This window comes from Anastrepha obliqua, chromosome 1, assembly GCF_027943255.1.
Source record: "Anastrepha obliqua isolate idAnaObli1 chromosome 1, idAnaObli1_1.0, whole genome shotgun sequence".
NCBI classification, from domain to species: Eukaryota; Metazoa; Arthropoda; class Insecta; order Diptera; family Tephritidae; genus Anastrepha; species Anastrepha obliqua.
The window spans coordinates 134,613,416-134,640,901 of NC_072892.1; the positions used below are offsets into that span (position 1 = coordinate 134,613,416).

Sequence of the window (27,486 nt, forward strand, 5' to 3'; positions counted from 1 at the left end):
CGTCATGAAGATAATCATTAAATTTTTCCAGATAAATAGCCTTTAGCTCCTTAATAGACAATGTTTTTTGGACACTTATGGCGTATCAGTGACAATAGTCATGTTCTTATTTCTTACAAAAATGGTACCCACTTCAGTGTCACTAAAGATCTTCTCAAATTCCTGAAACACAGAACTATGCCAGCGTGCCTTAATATTGGTTGAGTTAGCAATCATATCATAAAGCTCAGGATTTGATTGCTTAATTTTGAAAATTTCTTTAGCAGGGTATCTGTCACATTCCAATGCATGTACACAGAGTTGTGTAGTTCCCAAACAAAGGGGTATTGCACATTTACTCCATACAAGAATTGCCCAATGTTTATCGGTCCACTCGCAATTTGTGAGACGGTACCGAGCCCTATTGAAACGTCCATGGCCTGCCACCGAAATGTTTGTCTGCCTATGGCTTCAAAGCTACCTCAATAACACTTTCCCGATAATATTTCGCATTTACCTTGACGCCAGACTCCATGAAAACGATTGGAGAGCGCCCATCTGCGGTTACAGCGGCCCAAACTATTACCTGTGACGCGTGCTGCCTTCTGGCGATCAATCGATGACTCAAATTCTCGTATGAACGGTCGGTCATATAAACCCTATCGTTTTGGGAGTTTATGAATTGCTCAATTTGAAAAATTTTCTCGTCAGAAAACACAATGGTCGGAAATTGACCGCTTTCGGCCAAGCGAAGTAACTCCTTCGCTCCTTCAAGTCTGACTTTTTGCTGCTTTGGTGAGAGATCAAGCGCCTTTTGGATCTTGTAAGGCTTGACTTTGAGATCACTTTTCAGTATACGGCGGATGCTCCGGTCAGATATTTTCAATTCTTTCGCCATTTGATGGGCACTTCGTCGGGGATTTCGGTCAAGTCGCTTCTTCCCTTTTTGAACCATTTCACGTGACGTTGCAGTCTTTTGATGACCACCTCCATAACGTTTCGCGATGCTACCAGTATCATAGTAAAGAGTAATGGTGCGATAAACAAAAACTTTATTTACTTTAAGGGGCTCGAGCTCACGAACAATCGCTGGTTGTGATTTTTCAGCCAAATATATTATAATGTAATCGCACTTTTACGTTTGAAATTCAATACTGATTTGCTTTTTTCGCGTTTACTCTTGGCGAAATGATTCCGTGCGCTTGTAAACACTATTCTGTACTGCCATTTAGCCATCCAACAGACAGCTGATGGCCGGGCATCAGCCGCGCGAGTGGTCTGAAGTTGGTTACACTTCGAGTGCCGGACCCTGTATACGAGTATGTAACAAAATATAATCAGCTATAAAACTTAAATCGATATATCTTTCTAGAAATTCCTATCAAAAACTGTGGAATTGGGATGAAAAGAGTGTACAGTTGTTCTAATTTGTGTATAAATCCACGTTTAGTGGATTTATATGGTTTTATTAGAGAATGAGCTACACTTTTATAAAAAAAATGTTATTAAAAAAAATGTCATAACTGATCAAAATGTTGATGTGCTATATTTTGTCGTGTGCTGTGCATGTGACACAATCATATAGATTTGGATGGCCCAAAAAAAAGTTTTTACTCTGGATCTATTCCCTACATTTGTGCTTTGGCCAAGAAACTTAGCCAACTATATTTTTACTCATATTATTTTATTTTTTGTTTAATATTTATCCGTGCCGCCAGCGCTTTGAAAATGACCATTGAATTTGCCTGGGAAGAAATGTACTTTTCAGTAGGTTTGGTATAAAATGTTTGCAGCTCGATATTATTTAATCTACTATTATTACAAAAAGTGATAACTTATACCTTATCTAAAAACAATAACCATTTTCTAAAGTGACCCACAACATTTAAAAATTTTTAAAAAATTTATCTCGTTTTCTTTTTAGTTTTTTGACAAATTTTTTACCCTAGAACAAACGTGACACCAAGAAAATATTTTTTTTTGGACCATCCCAATATATTTAAAAACTATTTATATTTTGTTCGTTTTTTAATAAAACAATATAAGTACATATAAGTAATATTACTGCTGCATTAAAAAAGAAAATCGATAGATAAACAAAAACCTTAAAATTAAAATTAACGGAGGAAGTGAGTTGCATCGGAAGAAGAATGAACTATGTATGTAGTTAAACGCGAAAGAAATAGTTAAAGTTTGTATGCTGCGACATACATAAATATGTTGCCAATGTCAGACTTGTGTTCATGTACAAATGCACGTATACATCCTTTACTCAAACTTTTAAGTGACTTTCTTTCGTATTTCTGCATTTGTGATTTATTTTTGTATGATTAAAATTAAATTTTTAACAGAAACAGAATAAGCTGAAGGAAAAAGAATTTTTTAGAAAATAAAACAAAAACCAAAACAGAAAAACTCACAGCTTGTCTTTGGTTCAATGAATTGGGCTAAGGAATAAAATTGTTGTTGTTGTAGCAATTCACAAAAGTCTATCGAGCATAGTAAGGTCCTCGGCATTGTCGTCTGTATAATCCAGTGGGTTCAGAGGAAATTGGTGCTAGACGAGTGGGGCGGTGGGGTAACCTTACATGCTAGACATTTGTTGAGTACGCTTGGGTAAATTCTGGATAGGAAGGAGTTTAACATGCTACGACATCTTGAACGTAATCACGCGGGTCTCAGGAGGCAGGTGAACACATTCGGGGAGCAAGAGTTCATGAAGGGAATAAGGGATTCTCGGAGAATGTTGTTAGTTGCCTGTATGCCGGTATGCGGGTGTCGTGGTTGTTGTGAGTAAGTTCGGATTTCGTCAGTTATTTGAATGGATTGCCTTTTGCCTCTAACAATTGCCTTCTTGGTTTGTTCCTGCGTTAGCATTCCAGCAGGAACTGCTTGCTAAGCATAGTATATGCCCTTTCCGGGAAGCATATACGTCTCGCTATGTAGATACCAAATTGGAACATCAGTGATAAGTATTTTTCACTCAGTATTACTAGTCCCCACCGACCGGATTGGCGTTGCATAATTGCCGCCTTAAATGTCGCCAGAAACATTTCTTTACTTTGACCCAACTATTTAATAGCAACTTGAGGCTCTTGTTACGGTTTTGCACCCTAGTGGCGATCGCGGTTGCATGCTTCAAAAAAATAACCCTCATCAGTCCAACTCCGGCTACGCAAGCGGATCCACAGTATTTTTGCGTAGAACTCCTTTTCGCGTGGAAGAAGGAAAGTTATCCGACATCCGACATTTTTGTGATATAAAAATTGGTCAAGAAGAGAGAGAGGAGTGTATTCCATCAACAAGTTTCTTCCGTCGGTAAAATTGTCTTTGGAAATTTTTGCCTTCTGGATGACCACCTCAACTTGATCTGTAATGAAAGCAATTTGTGTGTTGCTTGGCAGGCATAAAGAGTTTTTTGTACTGATTTAATGAAATAAAGTGAAAATTGCGTAAGAAATTGACATAATGAAATTATTGAAGTTTTTACTCGGGCATTTTTTATAAGCAAGGTACTGTTTAGTTCCAATCAGATCATGCTGTAAGGAGGCTCCTAATGCACTGACACATAACGTATATAGATCTGCATATCAAGAAGATGGCAACCATGAGTGCATTTAGGTTAAATGAAGCGGAGCAGGTATATATTTTTACAAGGAAGATAAGATATTTGCCACCGAACTTTTTGCCCGGAGTCTTCGCACCGATGAACGAATCAAATCTTCACTTCGGGCCTTGAAATACGCTTTGATTGCGAATGCAGGTGTTCGCACGTCCACTGCGACATCGTGATTAAATAACCTACATAAATAATGAAGTAAATGCGGGCGAGGGGACGCTCATACGCTCAGCGATTAGGGAGAAACTTTAAATTGAAAACCTAATTCTACCACCGGACACCCTGTAGCTGTTGTTGTAGTAGTTTAGCAAGGTCTGCCGGTACGTTGCAGTCACCGAACGTCAACGTCTATCTCATGTAATGATAGGTCCAAGAAACATGCTGTTTCAACGGATTGGATCCAGAGGGAGAAGGGTGTTAGGTGTATAGGTTTAAGAGGGCATGTGAATATGTGACTCGTCCTTTATTGTGCTGAATGTCGAATCGTTTATCTGAGTCTATCTCAGCCAAGAGTTTTCCCCTATGATTATTTGTCTCCTCTGACAAGCGCATCAATATTACGGTGATATCTTGTCGGGAAACAGGCGAATGGGTGTATGTTTACATTGCATATTTTGAGCTTAACTTCGCCTGACCGCCTATATCTATAGCGACTAAAAAAAAAAAAATAAATAATTGGCGCGTACACTTCTGTTAGGTGTTTGGCCGAGCTCCTCCTGCTATTTGTGGTGTGCGTCTTGATGTTGTTCCACAAATGGAGGGACCTACAGTTTCAAGCCGACTCCGAACGGCAGATATTTTTATGAGGAGCTTTTTCATGGCAGAAATACACTCGGCGGTTTGCCATTGCCTGCCGAGGGGCGACCGCTATTAGAAAAATGTTTTTATTAATTTTGCTTTCACCGAGACTCGAACCAACGACCTCTCTGTGAATTCTGAATGGTAATCACGCACCAACCCATTCGGCTACGGTGGCCGCTATCTATAGCGACTATATGTGGAATATATGATGAGCTTGAAAGCGGGAGCGGCGCGTTTTATACTGCCCTCGTTAGTTATTGATTGTCCATAATGGATCCAAATATTGATAAACTAACCATTTAACTGAGTACCTACTTCGAGCAAGCAGTTTCAAGTTGTAGCAACCATAGATTACTTGACAGAATTTTGGTGTCACGCAGTGCATGCAAAGAACCCGGAGAATCTCCTTTGCCAACAAGTGCTACTTTGGACTAAGTAGGCAATTGAGTAGTAGTCCTCTCTCGACAAAAAAAAAAAAAAACTAACACTCTACAAGGCCCCCATCATGCCCGTCTTAACGTATGGTGCAGAGGTTTGGACGATGACAATATTCGATGAGGCGTTTCTTGGAGTGTTTGAGAGAAAAATTCTGTGGAAGATTTTTGGAACTTTACACGTTGGTGATGGTGAGTATCGTAGGCGTTGGAATAATGAGCTTTACGATGACATAGACATAGCGCAGCGAATAAAGATCCAGCGGCTACGTTGGCTGGGTCATGCCGTCCGAATGGATACAAACGCTCCGGCTCTGAAAGTATTCCATGCAGTAGCAGTTGGTGGTAGCAGAGAAAGAGGAAGGTCTCTTCTGCGTTGGAAAGATCAGGTGCAGAGGAACTTGGCTTTACTTGGTGTGTCCAAACTGGCGCCGGTTAGCACGAGAAAGAAACGACTGGCGCGCTTTGTTAAACTTGACCAAAATCGCTTAAGCGGTAATCGCGCCAATCACGAAGTAGAAGAGTATTTGTTTAGCTGCCTTATTCAGAGACGACAGACGGCAAAAGTTGAATTCAGCGATTCAATTACGCATCTCGATTTTCGATCCGAGTTGTTGAAGAATCTTACCTCTTTTCTACTCTAAATTTGAGGAACAACAAGTGCTTTTTATATCATAGTTTGTAGATCGTTGCCCATATGCGATTTCAAGGCTAATCCTATTCGAAGTTTTTGTATCAATTTTTAAAGGAAGCGCGCGGTAGTATCCATCTTCATAGGCAAGATATGTGCCTCAGGTTATAGGAGAGATCAGAGAGAAAAACACTCTTTGTTACTTTTTTTTGTCGGGACAAACTTGGAAGTACAGCACTCAAATAACATTAAGTTCATTGTACTGCACTCTTTAAATCTACACGACCACCGACCCTGAGGGAAGGCTGGGCAAATGCACAGAAAGTGGTCCGCCGTCTCATCATTCTCTCCACATGCTGGGCAGAGTGCACTGTTTGAGATGCCTAACTTTTCCATGTGCTTCTCCCATAGAAAGTGGCCCGTCATCAGTCGAAGCAGCTGTCTACAGTCCCTTCTGCTTAATGGTAGGAGGATCTGCGATAATCGGTTGGACATGACAGGTAACATTAATTTTGCCCATCTGCGGCCATTCCCCACCTGCCAAGCTAGCTTGTGGGTTAAAGTAAATGGTTTGCTAATCGTAGGCTCGATGGCTGCAGAAGGGAGTGACAGAACGGGTTCCGGGCCGTGAAGTTGGCCTTAAAGCCCATCCTGGCTAAAGAGTCAGAGGTCTCGTTACATGCGATGCTCACATGTCCCGGGACCCATACTGGGATCAGGATATTATGTCTACCGACATAGTTCAGCCCGGATTTACCCTTAAAGTAGTTGGAGAGCTGTCTAAAGCCATGTGCGCAGTTTTGCTGTCGCTGCAGACACATACAGATCTGCCTCTCTACCTGTTTTCGACAACAAAGTTCACTGCTTTTTGAACAGCATACACCTCCGCTTGAAACACAGATGCGTACATTCCAAGAGCAAAGGGTCCCGCTGGACTCCACGTAGACACCAGAACCGGAACGATGCTTGATCCAGGAGATATCCGTGAAAATGCGAAAACAGTGTTTGCCGGGCTCATTTTCAGAGTCTTCGATGCTACTGCAACAGATACTGCGCCAGGTTTTCTCTTGATCCGTGAATATATTTTACTCTTCTTCCTAAGGTAAGACAAGATTTATCCTGCACCAAATGGTAGTGGTCCTAAGAGAGGAAGAGAAAGGCCTCCTCTGCGTTGGAAAAATCAGGTGGAGAAAGGCTTGGCTTTACTTAGTGTGTCCAATTGCCGCTGGTAAGCTCGAGAAAGAAACGAGTTTGAGTTTTTATGTCTTCAGAATAATTTTCAAATCCATATGATGCATTTTATTTATTTACAAAAATAAATTATGATTACTACTTCATGTACAAATTTTCTTGTAACTACTTTTAATTTCATAGAAACTCGCATATAAAACATTAGCGTATGATTTTCTTATTTTTAAGAAGGCCATAGCTATTCTTTCTTACAATTCTGTAGTCTCTAATTTACGCGCTAATATTTGAGCATTATTTGTTAATTTATCGATTTGGTTGTACACATTAAAGTGCCGGTTGAGGTCGTTTGTGTGATTGAAGAGTTTTGCAGTGCCTTTTAGCGTCTCGTGTATGTCCTGTGTACCAATGGCTAGAAAATTGTCATCCAACGAATCCTGGCCACCTTGACTGCATGCAAATAAAATAAAAATAATAAATGAAATATAATTTTTTTTTTTAAATCACTCGTAATTTAATGTTTTGAGAAAGCAATCAGTATAGAATTTTTAGCATTTTGAATTAGTATTCTTTGTGAATTATTGCTATTTCTTAAATCCATTATTAACCTTAGATTTTCCTCATTTCTGAACCATTCGTTCTCATAGCCCTTCAGCCAGATGGGATTTGAGCCTTGAACGCTGTGTTTATTCGTATTTGGTACTCGAGTAGCTGGTTCGGTGCTGTTTTGCAGCGACAACGAAGAGTTTCCTATTACAATTACGGAAGATTGCGTGATTTAACAATCGTAATAATTCAACCTTCGTAAATGGGATATTTACCCAAAACATTTCAAAATAACTTACTAAATATATTCACTTTGGCGGCGCGCAGTTGTCTCTTGTAGCCTTTTCGTTGTGAGGCACACAAAGCCAACGTGACCACCAACAATGTGGCCAAAAATAAATTTGTGAAAATTAGCCAAATAAACATTGGTTTCGGTGGCCCAGCAACTAGTAGTTCAGCCTCCGCTGCCTGAGTATCCAATACGTTCAGCTCCTTGAAAAGATTATCCAAATGTTCTATGTGCTGATCGATTAGCTTTAGCACCTCCGGCACATCATATATTGAATTATCCTCTCGCTCCACCAAATGCATGTAAAGATCAGTTTTCGTTTTATCCACGGAACCATCTTTATTTTCATGCACCTTTATTTCATCTATATTCACAATTGCGCCGGTGACATGGCTGAGTGTCCTTGTACAGCAAAATGATTGGTGATCAATAAAAGGTTAGTGCACAATATAATTTACACATTTCAAATACTAAAATATATTACCAATGTGTACTTACTCTCTGAATGTGTTGATTTTGAGTCGCAACTCGTCTGGTTGTAAGCGGAAAACAAATTTCACCTTCTGATCCTCTCTCAGCAAATAGATAAATACATGCGCCACATCCTTCATGCCCAACGTATCGTTAGCTAATATCATAAAATCAAAATATCCTTTCATACTTTTTTGTGGATCGAAATTTAATTGCACATCACCCGTCTTAGGGTCCACCAGAAATGGCGACTTTTTGACATTTTCCAAACCCTCTGCTAACGTCTGCCGGATCTCACCGACCATATAGTAAGAGATCTTGGCATTCACGCCCTCATCCGGATCTAAAGCTTCTACACGCATAAATTTCGTGCCAAAATCAGCACTTGTGGTTATGCCGCCTGTGAATACCTTCGTGCGAAAATGCGGCGGATTATCGTTAATGTCCAACACACGTACACGCACACGCACCACAGTGCTATCGAATAGCAGCACCTCTTCGCTAGTTAACGAGACATTATCGTCGGTAAACTCGTACGACTCTTGCGCGTGGGGAGTTTCCTCATCGATGATTGAGCGCAAATTACGTGAATGCTTATAGCGATCGAAAAATTGTGAATTGCGCAGAAACCCGGCTTGTTTTCGGCCAACATTAGACTGCCCTTGCCAGCGAGCGCCGTTATCTACAATGCCATCTGACCGGCGATTGCCAGCGGTTTTTTCAGATGCATACGAGAATTTTTCGTATGAACAATTCTCCGTTGCTCTCACAAAGAGAGTGTAGTTGGCAATTAACTCACGATCTAGTTCTTTCTCCACGCTGAGTATATGCGTTTCGGGATTAAGTTTAAAGTAGCCTTGCTCGTTGCCTTTCACAATGAAATAACAAACCGAGCTGGGTGGGTCATCGAGATCATCTACTTCGTCTTTGTCAATTGTGTCCGGTAGCTTAACACGCTCTGAACCGGGATCAGCGTGCTCTGGAAAATAAGTTCAGAATGCTATAAATTTTTTTAATTGAAAATGTGTTTTGAGTTGCAAACCTGTAAAGTTAACGTGTATTTCTTCCACCACAAATTGTGGTTCGTATTCATTAACGTTCCTTATATAGATCGTTAAGTCCAAGTCGGTGCTCAAAGAGTTTGGAAGTCCCTGATCGTATGCTTCGATTCTTATCTGCAAAAGAGATAAAAACAAATAAAGATGATAGATTAGAGTATCAAGACAAAGAAATAAAAACTTAAATGCGTCTGTACCTATACCAAATACAGTCTGGTTCACTTGATTAGAGGCAATCATTTTTATGGAAAAAATGGTTATTAAAGCAACTGTATTTTATCTAGCATAACAAAAAATTCTGATAACTCAAGTGAATGCTCTACTTTGCTCGAAAATAAACATGCATCAAAATATTATATTATCCCATCTAACGTTATTTCGCAGCAGTAAAACTTCAACAGTTGTATGATAATAACGAAATAAGAAAAAATAATAACAAAAATAGAATTTTTTTTACATTCATTACTGAACGCTTAAGGGAAAAGATACCTGTAAAATTTCGGAAAAAAAATTTGGCGTACTCGATAACTCGAAAAGTTATTGACCGATCTCCCTGAAATTTTGCACACATCTTTTTTATGATATTACTTTCTATGTGAATTTACAAGTTTTCGAAAATTTTCAAAAAAATAATTTTTTCGAAGCAAAAATAGTAGGAAAATTCGCCCTAAAATTAATTGTTTTTTGCAGCATTTTATTCTGTGAATTTTTTTCCCATTTTTTTTTTGTTTTTTTGTCGGGACAACTAGCAAGTGCAGCACTCAGACATTAATTGAGTCCATTGCACTACACTTGGATTCCCCTTTTAATTTTCTTTAAATCTACCCGATCTCCGAAGAAATCTGAGTAGATCTTGTGGTGCCAAGGAGCCAAGATGGTCGCTTCTTAACACATCAGTGCCAAAGACCTCAAACCTGATTCGAGCGAAGGCGGGGTAGACACACAGGAAGTGGCCCGCCGTCTTATCCTCCTCACAAGCTGGGCAGAGTACTCTGTCTGAGATGCCCAACCTTTCCATGTGCTTCGCCCACAGAAAGTGGCCCGTAATCAGTCCAACCAGCCGTCTGCACTCCCCTCTGCTTAATGACAGAAGGGTTTGCGACAGTCGATCGGACATGACGATTGTCCATCTGCAGCCTCTCTCAGCTTGCTAAGCTCGCTTGTGGGTGGTAGTTACCCATTTGCTAACCGTGGGTGTGATGGCCGCCGAAGGGAGTGGCAAAACGGGCTCTGGGCCAAAGAAGTTGGCTTCAGAGCCCATCTTAGCGAAGGAGTCAGAGGTCTCGTTATCCGCGATACCCACGTGTCCCGGGACCCATGTTAGCATCAGGCTATTATGTCTACCGACATAGTTTAGCCTGCATTTATAGGACTCGACTACCCTTGAAGTGGTTGGGGGCTGTCTAAGGCCATAAGCATAGCTTGGCTGTCGCTGCAGACACATATAGATCTGCCTCTCCATCGTTTTTCCACAACAAAGTTCATCGCTTCTTGAACTGCATACACCTCCGCTTTAAACACTGATGCATGCATTCCAAGAGCAAAGTGCAGTTTTGTCCCGCTGGATTCCACGTAGACCCCAGAGCCGGAGCCATGCTCGGTCCTGGAGCCATCCGTAAAAATGCGAAAACAGTGTTTGCCGGGCTCATTTTCTGAGTCTTCCCACAACTGAGCCTCTGGTAGCACTACACTGTATCTCTTTTCAAGTACGACTCTTGATGGCATGGAGTCAAGAGGCATGGAGAGAATCGTTGGATCGATGTCCATGCCTTCTCTGTGTTCCAATGCCGGACAAGGGCCGTACCAGTTCCCACTGTGTTTCAGTCTGCAGATGGCCTTCAAGGCCTCTCCTTGGATGAAAGCATCAAGTGGTGGTAAACCAATCAGAGCATCTAGTGCCGGGTCTGAAGTAGTCGGAACAGCTCCGGTGCAACAGATGGCCACAGTGCGTTGCAGTCTCGATAAGGTCCTCCTGACTCCCACTAGAGAGAGTCTACTCATCCAGACCACTGCTGCATCATTTTTGTTTAATTCATATAGAAATTATGACCTTAATAAACAAAAAAAATTTTTGGTTTTTTGTATTCAGGTCACTGACGCCGATGCTACAATGCCCGCCGATTGAGAAGCCCCGCTGCGACCGTCCTGGAAGAATTGAGTGTACATCCGCCATTTTAAATGATTAGAAAAAAATGTACATACAATATATTATTTTAATGTATAAATAAACTGTATGCCAATTTAAAAAAAAATATATTGACTTCTTCATTTTAAATAATTGTAATGAAAATCAGTGAAAATATGGCCGTTTACAGGTATCTGTCCCCTTAATAGTTTGTTCTGCCACCCTGTTTTTAAATTACTTCGTAAATACGTTGATGAATAGATTTGTACAAACCAGATAGCCTTAAAGTACGTTCACATATGTGTTAATTACCAATAAATCCACAAAATTTATCTACCCGTTTACATATGGCAGATTACCTGCAAAATTGACAATCAGCTGACAAGTCTGTTGTGAAAAGTTTTTCTTCATAGAAATTATTTTGGTGGAATATTTCGGTGTTTCTGGTTTGTTTAATTATTATTACCGATATAAAGAAAAGACAAGGAGAAGGAATAACTAATTTAATTGCGCAATTGGTCGCTAATAATGAATAGTTGGAGTAAATCCGTAAACGACGTTTACTGACGTTTCAAAAAATTATAGCAGCAATACGCATTCGAAATTCGATATTACATTTTATAATAAGCAATAAGGGGACCCACGATTTTTTTCTGTTATATGAATGTGTAGTTAATGATACTTAACAATCATTTTATTAGAATTATGTCTAGAAACCTGCTTTCTTTGCCGGCATCCATTTTATTTAGTTTTTACTTTGACGTTTTTCTTTCATTCGTAAAAATAATGATCTATTGCACAGAAAACACAGGGTTGTATGTCAAAAGGTATAATTATTATCTAGGATTATTTTATAATCTCAGATTTTGGGATAGAAATTTTGTATGGGAAATCTCGCTTTTTATTTACGGATTGGAAGTTAAGCACGAAAAAGTAGATCATCTACTTATATGTGAACGTATTATAATGAAATTTCAGATCAGGCCCTTTCAATGATTCGAATTAAAGAATTTTTGCTTTAAAATTGTTGCCCGTTCGCATAAACCTTACGAGCAAGCCGTCCCAATAGACTTTTAATAATGTGCAGATCTGGGGAATGCAGTGGCCCTGCTAAAGTTTCAACGTTTTGGGACGCAAACCAAGATTTAACCACACTTAAAGAGTGTACAAGTGCATTATCCTGTTGAAAAATCCAATTAATAGGTCCAAATGTTTCACGAATCTCTTATTATTATTCGACTTAAAGTAAGCTTTTGTAAAATACGAATTTCTTCGTTTGCACTAAATACCTCGATGCAAAATGAGGCTGTTACTTACGAATTCATTCAATTAAAAACATTTAAATATTTGCATCACCAAACCCATGCACAGTGGTCCGACCAGAAGGCGTTGGCGGACAAAATTCAAAAACTCATTTAATTAAGCTGAAAACATATATTTAGGGGTTTTAAGGATCAGTGATGACGAACCTGACGTTAGTTTTAGCAAATTTTAAATTCATTGAATACTATAAATACATTTTACTTCCGTAATTAGCTGATGAGTTCATTTTTACATTTTTCACGACCCCAGAGAGTACCACGTGGAGGTTTACGGTAAGGTTATTCTCTCCTAATTTTTTTTTGGTTTTAGATTTTTTTTATTTTTTATTTTTTTTTTTTTTTTTAAATTTTTTTTTTTTTTAATTTTAAAATTTTTTTTTTGTTTTAGTTTTTAAATTTTTTTGGATATTTAGTTGTTTTTTTGTTTTTCATTTTTAATTTTTTTTTTATGATTCAGAATACTCGGTTTCTGATGAGCTGTTTTCTGAGGCTGGATCATTTTTCAAATTTTTGAAAATGGTTTTGGGTTGTTTTTCGGAACCTTAGTTTTTGTAATTATAACTACATTTGATGAACAAAGCAAAGCATTTAATAAATCTGTCATTGTTTTTTTAGTTGTCTCTTAATGCTGATGGGGTCTGTGATGTCTTTTTCTGTCTTTTACACAAAATTGCATAAGCCATATGTAACGTTTTGCCTGTGGGTAAATGCACAAAAGCTACATTATTTTTAATTTGCGCAACTTTGCGCAACAGGTTTCAGTTTGAGATCATAGCTGAAATATGTGGCTACATCACTCATATTGAGTTCAAGTGGACCGGGTGTGGACCACTCGAAAAAATAATCTTAAAAAAAAAAAATTTCGAAAAATTTTTAAATTTCAAAAAAAAAATTGGATTTTGTACCACAACTTAAGAGAATTATTACTGTTTCCGTTAATATATTCAATTATCTTTTTTTTCAATATTTGGTTGCAGACATGAGAATGAAACTCTTGTATGAAGTACGATTTGCATACAATTTCATGTTTAAAGTCAAAAAACTACAATGAAAATTTTTTTTAAATTAAGTAATATTTTCAGGAAATCTACCTTGAATATTTAAGAAAACATCTGCATTATCATATTTTTATTTCAAAAATGTTGAAAAATTGAATTTTGTCCGGCCGCCGGACCACTGTGCCATGCCCGGCTTCAATTTCAATAATAATTTGTTTTTGCACTTGACCAATCAAAAAAGCAAGATGGAAACCATCTTCTTAATTGTCGCGATAGCCGCTTAGGCTATTTTAGCCGAGTTTAACAAATCGCGCGAGTTGTTTCTAACGGTGCCAGTTGGACACACTAAGTGAAGCCACTTTCTTCTCCACCTGATCTTTCTAACGCAGAGGAGGCCTTCCTCTTTCTCTGCTATCGCCGGCTGGTACCGCATTGAATAGTTCCGGAGCCGGAGCGTTTATATCCATTCGGACGGCGTGACCCAGCCAACGTAGCTGAGGGATCTTTATTCGCTGCGCTATGTTTCATCGTCTCCGATCCTCGTCGTTACCAACGTGCAAAGGTCCAAAAATCTTCCGCAGAATTTTTCTTTCAAGCACTCCAAGTGACGCCTCATCGAATATTATCATCGTTCAAGCTTCTGCACCATAGGACGGGCATGATGAGACCTTATAGAGTGTTAGTTTGGTTCGTCGAGAGAGAACTTTACTACTCGATTGTCTATTTAGTCCAAAGTAACACTTGTTGGCAAAAGAGATTCTTCGCTGGATTTCAAGAAACCTCTTACAACCTCGAAATCATTAGAATGACGTGAGTGCCGATACGCGAGTGCGTGGATAGTTTGTTTGATGACAGGAGCTACATCGTTTTGCCCTCGTTCACCACCAGACCCATTCGCTTTGCTTCCTTATCCAGTTTGGAAAAGCCAGAACTAATATAATAGCGCGGTGGTTAAGGTCGACGATGTCAATATCAGCGCCATAGGCTAACAATTGTATGCTCCCATAAAAAAATTGTGCTGAGCGATTAAGTTCTGCGGCTCGCACGATCCTTTCCAACATTAGGTTAAAGAAGTCACACGACGCACTGCTGTTAATGAGTAGGGTCATTTTACACAGCCGTATTTGTTTTGCGGAGATACCAAATTCAGACATCGCGGTATACATGTAACTCCTTTTCATCTTGTCGAATGCAGCTTTAAAATCGACAAAAAGGTGGTGTGTGTCGATTCCCCTTTCATTGGGTCTTTTTCAAGACTTGATATATTCTTAATATCTGGTTGATTGTGGATTTTCCAGGTCTATAGCCTCATTGATAAGGTCCAATCAGTTGGTTGATCGTGGATTTCAGCCTTTCACACAATACGCTTGCTAGAACTTTATACGCGATGTTTAGAAGACTAATTCCACAGTAATTGGTACAGATTGCTGTGTCACCCTTCTTGTGGATTGGGCAGAGCACACTTAAATTCCATTCGGTAGGCATGGTTTCATCCGACCTTACCAACTCCTCGCCGCCGTGTTTGAATAGCTCAACCGGCAGTCCGTCGGCTCCCGCGGCTTTATTGTTCTTTAGCCGCGTTATCGTTATTCTCTCCTCGCCATGGTGGGGTAGCGGAACGACACTCCCGTCGTCAACGACTGGGGTTTCGGGATCTTCACATTCTCTGAGACACGCGCAGCTATCACTATTTAGCAGGTTTGAGAAGTGTTCTCTCCATAATTCATAGCTATTTGTACCTATATAATTGTCGTGTACATCCGTTGTGTGGTGCTTGACCGAGATTCTCCTTAGAAGACGTACAGTTTAAGGCCGATTTCGAACGGCAGACATTTATTTAAGAGTATTTTTTTATTTCGTAAGGGTACTGGGAGAATTGCTAATGACAGCCGAGGAGCCGCCACTATTAGAAAAAACGTTCTTTCATTTGATGCTTCGAACCGGGGTAATCGTATACTAGTCACGTACAAGCTCGAGGTTTGTTCAAGAAAGGTGGCTTTATTTTTCCCGAAATAGATTTGTTTATTCTATGTATAATTAATACTTTTGTGCCAAGGTTTTTTTTCAATTTCCGAAGCACTTCTGATGTATGATTTGTATACTGGCCTTGAGCTGTTTCCGCAATGCAGTCTTTATCTGCCAATGATGGAAAATTTACATCCGTTGATGATTCTTTTCAGTGCAGGGAACAAAAAAAGTCGTAGAAAGGCAGGACCCGTGAATATGGGGGCTAGAACATGATTACACTAAGAAATACAGATTCTGTGATCAATTTTTTCGGAAACAACACACCAAAAAAACAAAAAGTCGAAAATGGAATAGAATAAAGATTATTTGCTATTTGGTCGAGCTTCGTCTCCAATTGTGTGCTTTACTCTTGCAAATAGATGGGCCTACACTGTTATACCAACTCCGGTCGGCAGATAATTTTTTATGTGAATCTTTTGCATGGCAGAAATGTACTCGGAGGTTTGCTATTGTTTGCTGAGAGGCACTCGTACCATAACAAAATCTTTTCTATCACATGAATGTTTCATGTCCACAGTCGTTATCAAATCTGGGACCAACTGAATGACAGTTACGTACAAGCCCACTGGTTTACGATGGTCGCTCATGGTGGAAAGATTTCAAAGGTGAGCTACTTAGCAGACCTTTATTCGGCTCTGAACGCATTTAACAAAACGGCAGCTGAAGGGCTGACGTCACTTGTGTTCATGAAGCAGTTTGTTTACGAAAAACCTAAGTTTGTGTTAGTGATATACTATACGAAAAAAATTATAATAACACTTCGTTGCCGTGTGAGCAACGACTGATTGGACGAATGTGTGAAATTATCGTACAGATTTCGGCTGGCAATAAGATTGTGTTAGTGATATACGACAAGGCAACCTTTGCTTCGTTTCTATCTGAACATCGACTGATTGGATGAGTGTGTGAATACATGTGGAATGATCGTGCAGAAATCGGCTGCCGAGTGCAAAAGTGACGTGGTAGCTAAAGTTTCGCATACAATTTTCTTTTTCATCATGGCTAAATAGCAAACCTGGTAATCTATCATCCGTGATGATCGCTACTTCAGCCTATTTTGCTAAATAATTCCAAATACTGTAGACAAATTTCAGTTCATCTAACCTCATGTATCTTTTGCTTCTCACGATTTAGTTGCTCCTTCAAAAACAATTGTCCAGTTTCACTGTCGATATCGAATATTTTGTAGCTGCCCAGTGGATCAGGTTTTAAGCGATAGTGCACCAACGCATTCATGCCAATATCTTCATCGGTGGCCACCACTTGCAGCAGTTGTGTGCCCACAGTAGTATTCTCGGGTATGCGCAGTGTAGTATTATGTAAAGGTGTCACGAAAACTGGTGGATGATCATTAAAATCGGATATACAAATATCCAAAGTGTTGGTCACGATATTCGAGGGAACACCTAAATCGCGTGTAGCTATGGTGAGCGTGTAATTACCAAATTTGTTGCGCAAAAGCGTATGTGCGTAAATATTTGCAGTCCACTCGTCGATCTGTCGTAGCTCGAAAAGATCTTAGAGAAATGTTGAGAAAAAAAATCGTTAAATACTCCTTTGAGCTTACGCAGATTGACTGCTTACTCACCATATTTATTGCCTTTCGTAATTTGAAATTCTAAGCGTCCATTTGGTGAATCCGAATCATCGGCATCTTTGCCATGAATAGTGGCAATTTTTTCATTCATGTCATGGTACTCGGTGATCAGCACACAGCTGCTAGGTAGGAAAACTTCGGGTGCATTATCATTCTCATCCAATATGGTTATACTGAAAATGTATAAAAGTTAAGCCTAGCACTACTCTACATTATTAAGAAAATTTCTTACAATATTTGCTTGAAGGCATTACGACTCTCGCCCGCCAGGAAACCAAACTGATAATTGTCCCAAGCTTCGATGACCAGCATGTAAAAGTCTTTTGTTTCACGATCTAATCTATCGGCAACCGAGAGCACACCAGTGTCTGCATCAATTGAAAATTTTCCCTAAAATAAAACCACTCTAAAACGTTCCATATTTGATCATTACAAACCATACGCACCTGCGAACTTATGCGATCCATGAGAAAAGTGATTTTGCCAAAATCTCCTGAATCAGCATCGGTTGCCAGTACTGTGCCAATGCGTGCACCTTTTTCGGCGTTCTCACTTATTGTATAGTTCTGCGAACCACCAATGAAATACGGATTATTATCGTTCTCATCTAACACGGACACATAAACATCGACGAGTGTGGATCGTGGCGGCACACCTGAATCTGTTGCGCGCACCGTCAAATTCAACCACTGAAATTGTTCGTGGTCAATTTTATTCGCCACTACCAACTCGCCAGTTTGTGGGTCAAGATGTACCAGATTCCTTATCGCGGGATTACCCTCTAATGAATATGTGATTGTTTTATTTTTGTCCACATCATAGGCGAGTATATTTGCAATCAATACACCGTTAATGCTGTTCTCGGTAATCGTTTTGCGATAGAACGGCTGCTTGAACTTCGGATTGTTATCATTTACATCTTCGATTATTATGTTTAGAAAAGCTGAAGACAGTGATTTTTTGCATGTAGTTTAATCACAAATCTTATTTGAAATGAATGTATTTAGTTTACCTTCCACCACTTGCCTCCCTTTCACTGCAGCCAAGTCCTCAGCGCTTATGGCCAGCTTGAGATGTTCGACTTTCTCGCGATCCAGAAGTTTGAGCAGCTATTGTAAAATAATAAATAATTTGTAATATTATGTTGGGGCAAAAAAAGAAATCCATTATTTTCTCGGTAGATGGCTGTAGTGATCGATAACTCGTAAAGTATCGATCAAACAATTTAAAGTTTATGCTCTTTTTCAAGGTGACATTTCACATTAAAAAATTTGTTTGCTGTTTTTTGTTTGATCCGTTCAGTTGTGAGTTACAGGGTGTTAACAATGGAAGTCAACAAAGATGAAATTCCGTACATTTCACAGTTTTTCTGTATCAAAATGGCGCTCTAGTGCTACTTGAGTTTTTCTTTGATAAAGGCGAAAATGCAAGTCAGGTCGTTGAAATTGTGAAAGGAGTTTATGGTGCCGATACCGTAAGAACTAGGGTAAATGGCTGACTTTGCGAGGAGCCCACTTGGACAAGGTTTTAAAATTTGTCCGTTGTAATACCATACAGGGGGAGGGAGGGGGAAAGGAGAAGGGAAGAAACCAGACGAAAGACGGGGCTTTGGATTAGAGGATGACGACCAACAGTGGCGATTTACGTTCGTATTAACGGCTTCAAGCTACTGATGAATTTTACCAGATGTGTGATACTTAAACCCGCAATATACGCAGGTGTAGCGAAAAAGTGAGAGCCCAGAGGTTTAAACCTTTGTCCGACGAGAGCAGGACAGCTAATGGGAAGGTTCTGAGATGGTTACACATCGTCCTCCAGACAGCCTCTGCAGAAAGGACTTGAAGCAATCCCAAGCCTTATCGCATGGACACCTAACGAATTCGAGAGCTGCGGCTTTGTTATTTTGGGAAGTTCCTTCGAGCGCCAATTTTGGTTTCGTCGATACCGTTCAGGCATTTTTGATGTTAAAGATACGTCTCGCACAGGCAGACCCGTCGTCGAAAATGTCAATAAAATGACAGAAATAATCGAAGTTGATCGGCATGTTAGTAGTCGTAGCAACATCCAGGAGCTAAAGTTCGACCATAACACAGTTTTAAACCACTTGCACATAGCTGAATTCAAAAAGAAGCTCGATGTTTGGGTGCCATGCCAATTAACTCCAAAAACATGATGGATCGAAATTCCATCTACGAAGCTTAGGTTAAACAGAATGAAATCGGCACATTTCTTAAACGGATGGTGACCGGGGATGAGAAATGGGTCACATACGATAATATTGTGCGAATACGATCGTGGTCAAAGCGTGATGAAACAGCTCAAACGTTGGCCAAATCAGACTAACGGTCAGGATGGTTCTACTGTGTAATTGGTAGGACTTGAAAGCGATCATTTATAATGAGTTGCTTCCTTATGGCCAAACATTAAATTTGGATCTCTACTGAACTGTACCGTTTAAAGCTTGCGATTGATCAGAAAAGGCCAAAATTGGCCAACAGAAGAGGTGTGGTATTCCGGCACGACAACGCTAGGCCACACACGTCTGTACTGACTCGCCAAAAACTCCGAGAGCTTGGTTGAATATCCACCGGTCCAGTCCCGACCTGACACCAAGCGATTACCACCTTTTTCGCTCATTGCAAAACTTTCTGAGTGATAAGGAATTGGAATCAATCGATTAAGGGTTTTCGCCTATAAGAAGCTACCTTTAAAATGGCAACAATTATACAACAAAGCGCTGCAGATTTGATCCAAATCGAACAATCCCAAACATCTTAAATACAGTTTTGAATTTTACACTAAAATAATGGATTTCTTTTTCCTCAAACTAATATGAAATTGTATGTACAAAATTCGAAATTTACCTTCAATGTCCCTTCAATAGGATCCAAGTCGACTGCGCTTAAAAAATCAAATTCTGTAAGTTTGATAAAGGTTCCCTCTTCATTGCGCGCTTCACAGTTGTCCCTATTCAGGCGATATCGTATAATTGGCAATTCGTCAGGATCCGTGGCCTGTACTCGATATACTTGAGTGCCTACAGCAGTATTTTCCATAATTCGTATGGTGGGTAGCTCTCCTAAAACGGGTGGTTTATTATTTATATCCTTAATGGTTATATTAACCGTGGCAGAGTTCATGAGTTGTGAGTTGCCTAAACCTCCATCCAAAGCGAGCTGAAAGTCAAAATAGTGCTTGCGTATATTTATGTACATTTGAAATATATAAATTTCTTATATAAATTCCCCTTACCACAGTCAGCGTATAGACAAGTTTTTTCGGTTCCGTCAAATCTGGATCAAGATTTGCGCCATGTGCCACCGATATAACGCCAGATTCCGAATTAATGATAAACTTATCACTGGCACCCATTTGTATGCGGTATACCACCACGTTGTTCGGCGCAGCCCCATCACGATCGATTGCCATCACCTGTAGTATCGAGCTTCCACCCGGCAGGTCCTCTGGTATAGTCTTGGCATAGAAATTCTTTTGAAATATGGGCGGGTTATCGTTTACATCTTCAAGATATACAAGCACCGGCACCACACTCGAGAGCATAGGAATGCCCGAGTCACGTGCACGCACCAACAAATCGATTTCACGTATACCATTATTGACACCTCGCCGCACACGTCGCCTACTCTCCAGCAATTCTTCATAGTCGAAAGCGTGCAATGGCCGCAGCAGACCATTTTTGGGATCAATACTGAAATTGCCACGATAAAGATCGTCGACAAGCTCGTAAGTGATCTGACTGTTCTCGGTGCCACTGAGATCTATGTCGCGCGCTTCTAATAGCAGTGGTGTCTCGAACTCGGCTTTATTTTCCAGCAATTTAGCCTCATAGTGACGTTGTAAAAAAATTGGTGCATTATCATTGACATCCTCAATATTGACTATGATTTGTGCGGTGTTGCGGTTTCCAATGCCAACATTGTCGATAGCTTCAACGGTAAGGTAATGCAGCGAAATGATTTCGCGATCGAAAGCTGAGTCGTCCGCCTGTTTGATGGTAATAACACCAGTAATGGGATTAAGATGTAGTCTAGAAATGTAATTAAGTTTTTATAAATCCTGATTCATAAATAACTCAATTAGTGGCTTACAAATGTGCGATGCTGCCGCGTAGGCTCATAAATCGTATACCCATTGAGCCGAAATCGCCAGAATCTACATCCGTGGCTTCGACTTTTGTAACGATGGTGCCTAGTTCACTATTCTCTGGCACACTCGCATTGTATATTGCTTGTGTAAACTCGGGAAAATTATCATTTTGATCGCGAATATAAACTTGAAGATGTGCAGAGCTGCCACGAATACAGAACATAAATGTATCTCAATTAAAAAAAAATCGACATACTACGCAAATACCCATTTGCTTACCTCCACCTAGTCGGCTCATCGATCTCTCTTGCAAAAAGTGTGAAGTTAATCTCCTTCATTTCTTCGTAATCGATAGCCTTCGCGTTCTTCACTCTCACCATGAAGTTTGCCTCATTCACTGCCACGGCAGGCACAATTTCGAACAGATCATTTGGCGGATCCAAAAACAAACGAAATGTGCCATTATTGCCCATATCGTGATCTTCGACATAATTTTGCACATCATCATCTATGAAACTCAATGGTGTATTACTTTGTGAGTTCTCATTGACCTCGCATCGGTAAATAAATTGTCTGAATGTTGGTATTTCATCATTTATGTCCGTTACGATCACGGTGACTTCCGTTTTGATGTGCATCACCTCCTCCGATGCACGCATTTGAAGCTGAAAAAAATAAATGTAATGAGTCTATTTAATTAGTCTACAATGTCATGGTCGTTGATTTTTAATGTGACCATCAGCAAACGCACTTGTGGCACCTCGGTGGCTGTTATTTTTAGAATATACGCTCCATTTACTTGCTTGCTGCTATCCTCACGATCGAGCTGTTGCGCTGTGTAGACTACGCCTGTCTGCCGGTCAATGTCGAACAACTCATTGGCTTCTAATTCATACTGAATGGGATTGTTTATGCCACGATCGCCATCAATAGCGCGTACACGTAGCACACGTGTGCCTATTTCTGCATTCTCAGGAATGCGTGCTACTGCTTGGACTTCAACAAACTCGGGTGGTTGATCGCCGACATCACCCACTTTGACTAGAATGGCTGCGGTGCCAGTATTTACGGGTCCCTGATTAGCGCGATCGACAGCTAAAATACGCAATTGGTACAGACTTTTAGTTTCGTAATCTAACTCGCCCATCAGCCGTAGCACACCCTTGCCCTGATATGTGGATATGGAGAACATGTCGTTGTCGCCATCCAACTCTTGTAGATAGTAGACGACTTGCCCATAGGCACCTTCGTCCTCATCCGTTGCTTCTATTGTTGTTATAATACCAGGATCACTATTTTCCGGTATTTCGATGGCATTTTGATAAGGTAAAAATATTGGTGCATTGTCGTTAATGTCCTCCACGAGTAGCAGAAAACTTTGCGTGACGTAATTGTAGTCGTTGTAATGATTATCGGTTAGCGTTAGAACTATCGAGTATTCGTCTTGCAACTGCAGTGAAAATGAAAGAACAAGGAGAAAATTGAACAACTTTATGCTATTTTATTGCGATACCAACCTCTCTATCTAATTCTTTGGCTAAGTAGATATTAGCCTGATTGTCTCCTGTATTCTCAATGCGTATGACTTCGCTGTCGTGGGACGGACGTTTGCCGAATATTAAAGGATCATTATCGGGGTCGAAACCTTTAAGAGTATATATGTGGGAACCTATGAAGGGTAAAATTTAAACTTTATAAGAAATGTGTATGCTTGTGTTTTATGGCGGGATCGTTATGCCTGATTGCCAAATTGAAAACTTAGGTTAATTTTAAATTTGATCACATAGAGCGAACTGTTTCACTTTGATCTGCATGTTTTCAAAAGCTATCTACCTATCATACTCGTACTTTATATTTATATAAAAATGTGTTTTTGTTTTTTCAACTCACCTACGGCTGTCTCCGGGCTCTCCTTCAGTCGCAAAACAATTTCAGATTGACCACCGTCGATGGCAAATCGTGGTGGCCGATTACTGGTCACCGGATGCAGTAGAGTCAAGAATACCAGCGCAACTGTGCTTGCGCAAGAAATGCATGACTTTCGTCTGGCCTTTAAACGTACTTTTTTGTATTTTCTTTTAATCTCTGGTAACAAATTTGCAATGGTTATCGCTATTAGTTGACGGCTCTGTGCATTTGAAATTTGGTGGCGGCGTTGCAACGCTTTTTCGTTGTCCATGGTTTTTTTTTTCGAGTATTTTGGACGTTTGATGAAATGTCATTGTCATTGGCGGAATAGCATAGCTAGGATGTAGTGGGACCTCTGGAAATTAATATAAAGGGAGTATTAAATAAATTCATATTACTTTTGATTTGAACGGGTGAACAACTCTTTAACATTGGTAACATTTTATGTGCCCGTATTACCTCATTAGCAGCTTATTGCCAACTATGGTGAACTATGGTAAACAAGGACAAAAGTTCAGCATGTCCAATTTACAAGATTTAGAGTGAATTCTCCTTACTGCCAATTTTAACGCATATTTAAAATTAAATATTGGGTGCGCAACTAAGTTCTGATGAAAATACAACTTTATTCTGTAAAAATTGTTACAAGTGAATCATTGAAAGTACTGCCCATCGCTGGCTACTACTTTTTTCCAACTTTCTGGTAGATCTCGTATACCGTCGCGGTAAAACTGTTCATCTTTTGAGGCTATCCACGGATCAAGCCATTTTTTTATGTCTTCATATGAATGGAACTGCTAGTCAGCTAGACTATGTGCCATCGATCGAAGCAGGTGAAAAGCGGACGGCGCAATATCTGGAGAATATGGCGGGTGGGGTAGGATTTCCCATTTCAGTGTTTCCAGGTAGGTTTTCACGGGTTTGGCAACGTGAAGCCGAGGGTTGTCATGCTGTAGAATCACTTTTTCATGCCTCTCCGCGTATTGCGGCTGTTTTTCGCGTGAAGTCGATATCGATACCCCAGTGATGGTTTCGCTTGGTTTTAACAGTTCATAATAAATAACACCAACTTGGTCCCGGATTGTCACGGATCCTCATTGAGCAATGCCTCCAATTCAGCTTCTTCGAAGGTCTTTGAAGCGACGAAACCAATCGCGGCATGTTGTTTCACTTAAAGCAGCATCTCCATAAACTTTTTGTAGGTATCGATGCGCTTCAGCCGCCGTTTTTTCGAATGAAAGAGGAAAATAAACACTTCCCGCAAATGGCGATTATTCGGCACAAAATCAGAAATTTTTACAAAACCAAAAGTATATGATACCAAAACAAAATCACTAATGTGTCGAAGCAGTTTGTTTACGATATGTCTAAGCTTGGTTGATGACGTTTAGGTTATGTTAGAATCGACTAGCACACACTGCTGGCGGCATCTATTGACAAACAGCGGGAACTTAGTTGCACACCTAATACTATTATATCACTAGCCTGGTGAGGGCGTCAAAGGCTACATGCATTGGCATCGCCAGAGCATGTAGAACTTGAACTACAACTAGACTTTTACGTCATTTTCATCGCTGCTCAAAGTGCAATCAGGTTAAAGGAGGTTGGGCTCTGGAGGCAATCTCCCAAGAGACATGATAACATTTTTATGCAGTTAACACCATATTTCTCTGAAATTTGTACAGATCTCCCTTTCCACAAACTGGAGCTTGAGGGTCGTGTCAGGGCAATCTTTTCAAGTCAAGTCAAGTCAAGCTGCGATCAAGGCTCTAACGACGCTATGGTGCAGATCCAAACTAGTGACTAGTTGTCCTGTCAGGAGGAGATCAAATCTCTTGGGTATACAGGTAACATTTCTCTCACCTGAGTTAGAGGATATAGGAACATAGAGGGAAATGAAATGATGAACTCAATTGAATTGGTTTCAGAGGTCTATCACCCTGACTGTTAAAGGGGAGTGGACAACTGATTTCTCAGGAAAGCACAGATCAGATGAAGCTCCATTACTTCGTGTGGTATTTTGGAAATCCTATGACCTCAGTACAATAGAAGCAGGACGCAGATAGTCCTGGGGACTCCACATCATTCAATTTCCACACTTGTGGCTGTGTTTACCGGTCATTGGACATCGGCACTTACAGAGAAAATCTAGGTTTACCATATAAACCCTTTGGGGACATTTCAGAGAATAAGACTATTGAGCATTTTCTCTGTAAATGCTCCTAAATCCCATCAAACTTCTCTATTACATCAACAGCTCTGGCTGGCTTTAGATATCTGCCTCTTAGAGGTCTCATAATGGTATCAGAACAGCGCTTTAGTGCTGCTTAGGTAGTACCAGAGTAGTACTGCAACCATTTTACTCCTCTTCCTACCTACTCTTTACCACGAGTAAAAGAAGCTGTCCAATAGTTGACTAGATTATACCGTAAAGTTATGTATGTATATCGGTAAAGATAGCTTTACCCAAAGTTGTCAGTAATACTCGATAGAACTGACGTAAAATTTTAATACATACGTTATGACAACTCTCCAGAAGAAGAAGCTTCACGTTTCCTTACGAATCGCTGAAGTAAGGAAAATGGTCACTCGGTAGTTTAGGTGCTCTACTACGAAACCTCGAAATGTACGCTTATGGTGTATGCAGATAATCTTTATATACTATTGATAGCGAGTTTCATCTCGACAGTCAGCAATCTACATGGCTAAGTGGGCAGGAAGGAAAGGTCATGGCGTTTAATCCCTTCAAAGCTGGACTAATTCTTTTCACGAGCCGTCATAAAACATACGAAGAAGAGCGGAGAAGGAAATCAGCTTCTCTTATAAGGTGCTTTTGCTTAGTTGGAAACGATCCATACTAAATCTTATCCCGTTAACTCGCAAAAGGAGCAACGTTCAGCCTATGTAAATATCTTGCGGATAACTATGGTTTGGCAGCTGAGAATGGCAAACTGTGTTGATATTTCTGTTCAGTAAGCTTTTCCAAACTGGATAAAGAAGCAAAGCGAATGGATGTGGTGGTGAACGAGAGCAAAACGAAGTACGTCCTGTCATCAAACTAACAGTTGGTACATTCGCGTATCGGCATCACGTCACGTGTTGACAGTCATAAGTGCGAGGTTTAAAGATACTTCGTTTATCTAGGAACCAGCATTAACACCGATAATAATGTCAGCCTTGAAATCCAACGTAGAATCTCTCTTGCCAACAAGTGCTACTTTGGACTAAGTAGACAATTGAGTAGTAAAGTCCTCTCTCGACGAACAAAACTAACACCCTACAAGTCTCTCCTTATGCCCATCCTATCGTGTGGTGCAGAAGCTTGGACTGTTTGAGAGAAAAATTCTGCGGAAGATTTTTGAATCTTTGCACGTTAGCAATGGCGATTATAGCCTCCAATTGTCTCAGTTTCGAACCTGTGTCCTCCATGCCCGAAATCCTAATAAACCTGCGTCTTTATTTACACCGTTAGTCCATCTGAGCGGTAGGCAGCCCCTTCTTCTATGTCAGTTGCACTTTTAAAAGAGTATTTGTTGGGGTGGGTAATCGGTATTAGCCTTACGGGCTTTATGTAACCTGTCCATCTCAGTCGTTTGATCATTATTGTGGGTATTACAGACACGTACAATTTTTCGATTTCATGATTGTTGCCATTTGCCATTCGTTTTTAGATTTTTTATTACACCAAAAATTTTTCGCAGAACTGTCTGACCAGGTTTCACTACCGTACAATGAGGTTGGAATAATAATTGAGTGCTATTGAGAAATCTTCGTTCCCATGACTAGAAGGAGGCCTTTTAGGTGATTGCCCAAATACTCTAAATGGTTAAGAGAAAACTAGTTTTTAGTTTCATATTAATATCCATCGCATCGACACCTACTGCTTGGTTTTAGGAGTAATCATATTTTTATCATGTTATTTAATGACTTTTTCTTTATTTTATGATAATTTTTATAATATTTGTATTATTACGGGGAAAAAATAAGTTCTTTTGATTGAAGAAAATTTTCTTCTTTTCAAACATTTCTACTAATTTCATTTCATCATATTCGTATTCAGAAGGCAGTTTTACATTGCAATAATTACCTTTTTGACTCAGACGAATTTTTTATTTATTTAATATCTGATGAAGAAATTCTTAGATTATATATATATATATAATTGGCGCGTGTGCGCCTTGATGTTGTTCCACAAATGGATTTATTTATAAAAATATTTATGGATATCTGCAAGTACCAAAAACTATGGAGCGGTTGCTTGGCTATGTTACCAAAGCGTCTTTGGTACTGAAGTATGTGGCTCAAGCATTACGGGTTGAAACATTCCCAATACATAAACTTAGTTTCCGTCTCGTGAAAAAATAATTTACCAAGTTACTCGTATG

At 39.9% G+C, this 27,486-nt stretch overlaps 1 protein-coding gene across 1 annotated transcript; it reads right to left on the reverse strand.

Moving 5' to 3' along the window:
• Window positions 1–6,894: 6,894 nt before the first annotated feature.
• On the reverse strand, window positions 6,895–23,396 carry LOC129236209 (cadherin-23). Its single transcript, XM_054870455.1, has 17 exons — window positions 23,084–23,396; window positions 22,711–22,862; window positions 21,945–22,643; window positions 21,473–21,858; window positions 21,196–21,396; window positions 20,339–21,134; window positions 19,951–20,262; window positions 18,099–18,195; window positions 17,533–18,029; window positions 17,319–17,476; window positions 17,078–17,259; window positions 16,594–17,006; window positions 9,001–9,133; window positions 7,986–8,937; window positions 7,498–7,889; window positions 7,261–7,402; window positions 6,895–7,102 (listed from the first exon to the last, which is right to left on the reverse strand). The coding sequence occupies exons 1-17, from the start codon at window positions 23,370–23,372 to the stop codon at window positions 6,904–6,906; spliced, it is 6,000 nt and encodes a 1,999-aa protein (XP_054726430.1). The 5' UTR covers window positions 23,373–23,396; the 3' UTR covers window positions 6,895–6,903.
• Window positions 23,397–27,486: the final 4,090 nt, after the last annotated feature.

Excerpts from the sequence above, each read along its gene's own strand:
- LOC129236209 (XM_054870455.1), bottom strand. The coding sequence starts at position 23,372 with ATGGACAACGAAAAAGCGTTGCAACGCCGCCACCAAATTTCAAATGCA. Across the intron at positions 17,007-17,077 it reads TACGAAAGGCAATAAATATG|ATCTTTTCGAGCTACGACAG; the intron begins GTGAGTAAGCAG and ends CATTTCTCTAAG. Across the intron at positions 8,938-9,000 it reads AATACACGTTAACTTTACAG|AGCACGCTGATCCCGGTTCA; the intron begins GTTTGCAACTCA and ends CTTATTTTCCAG.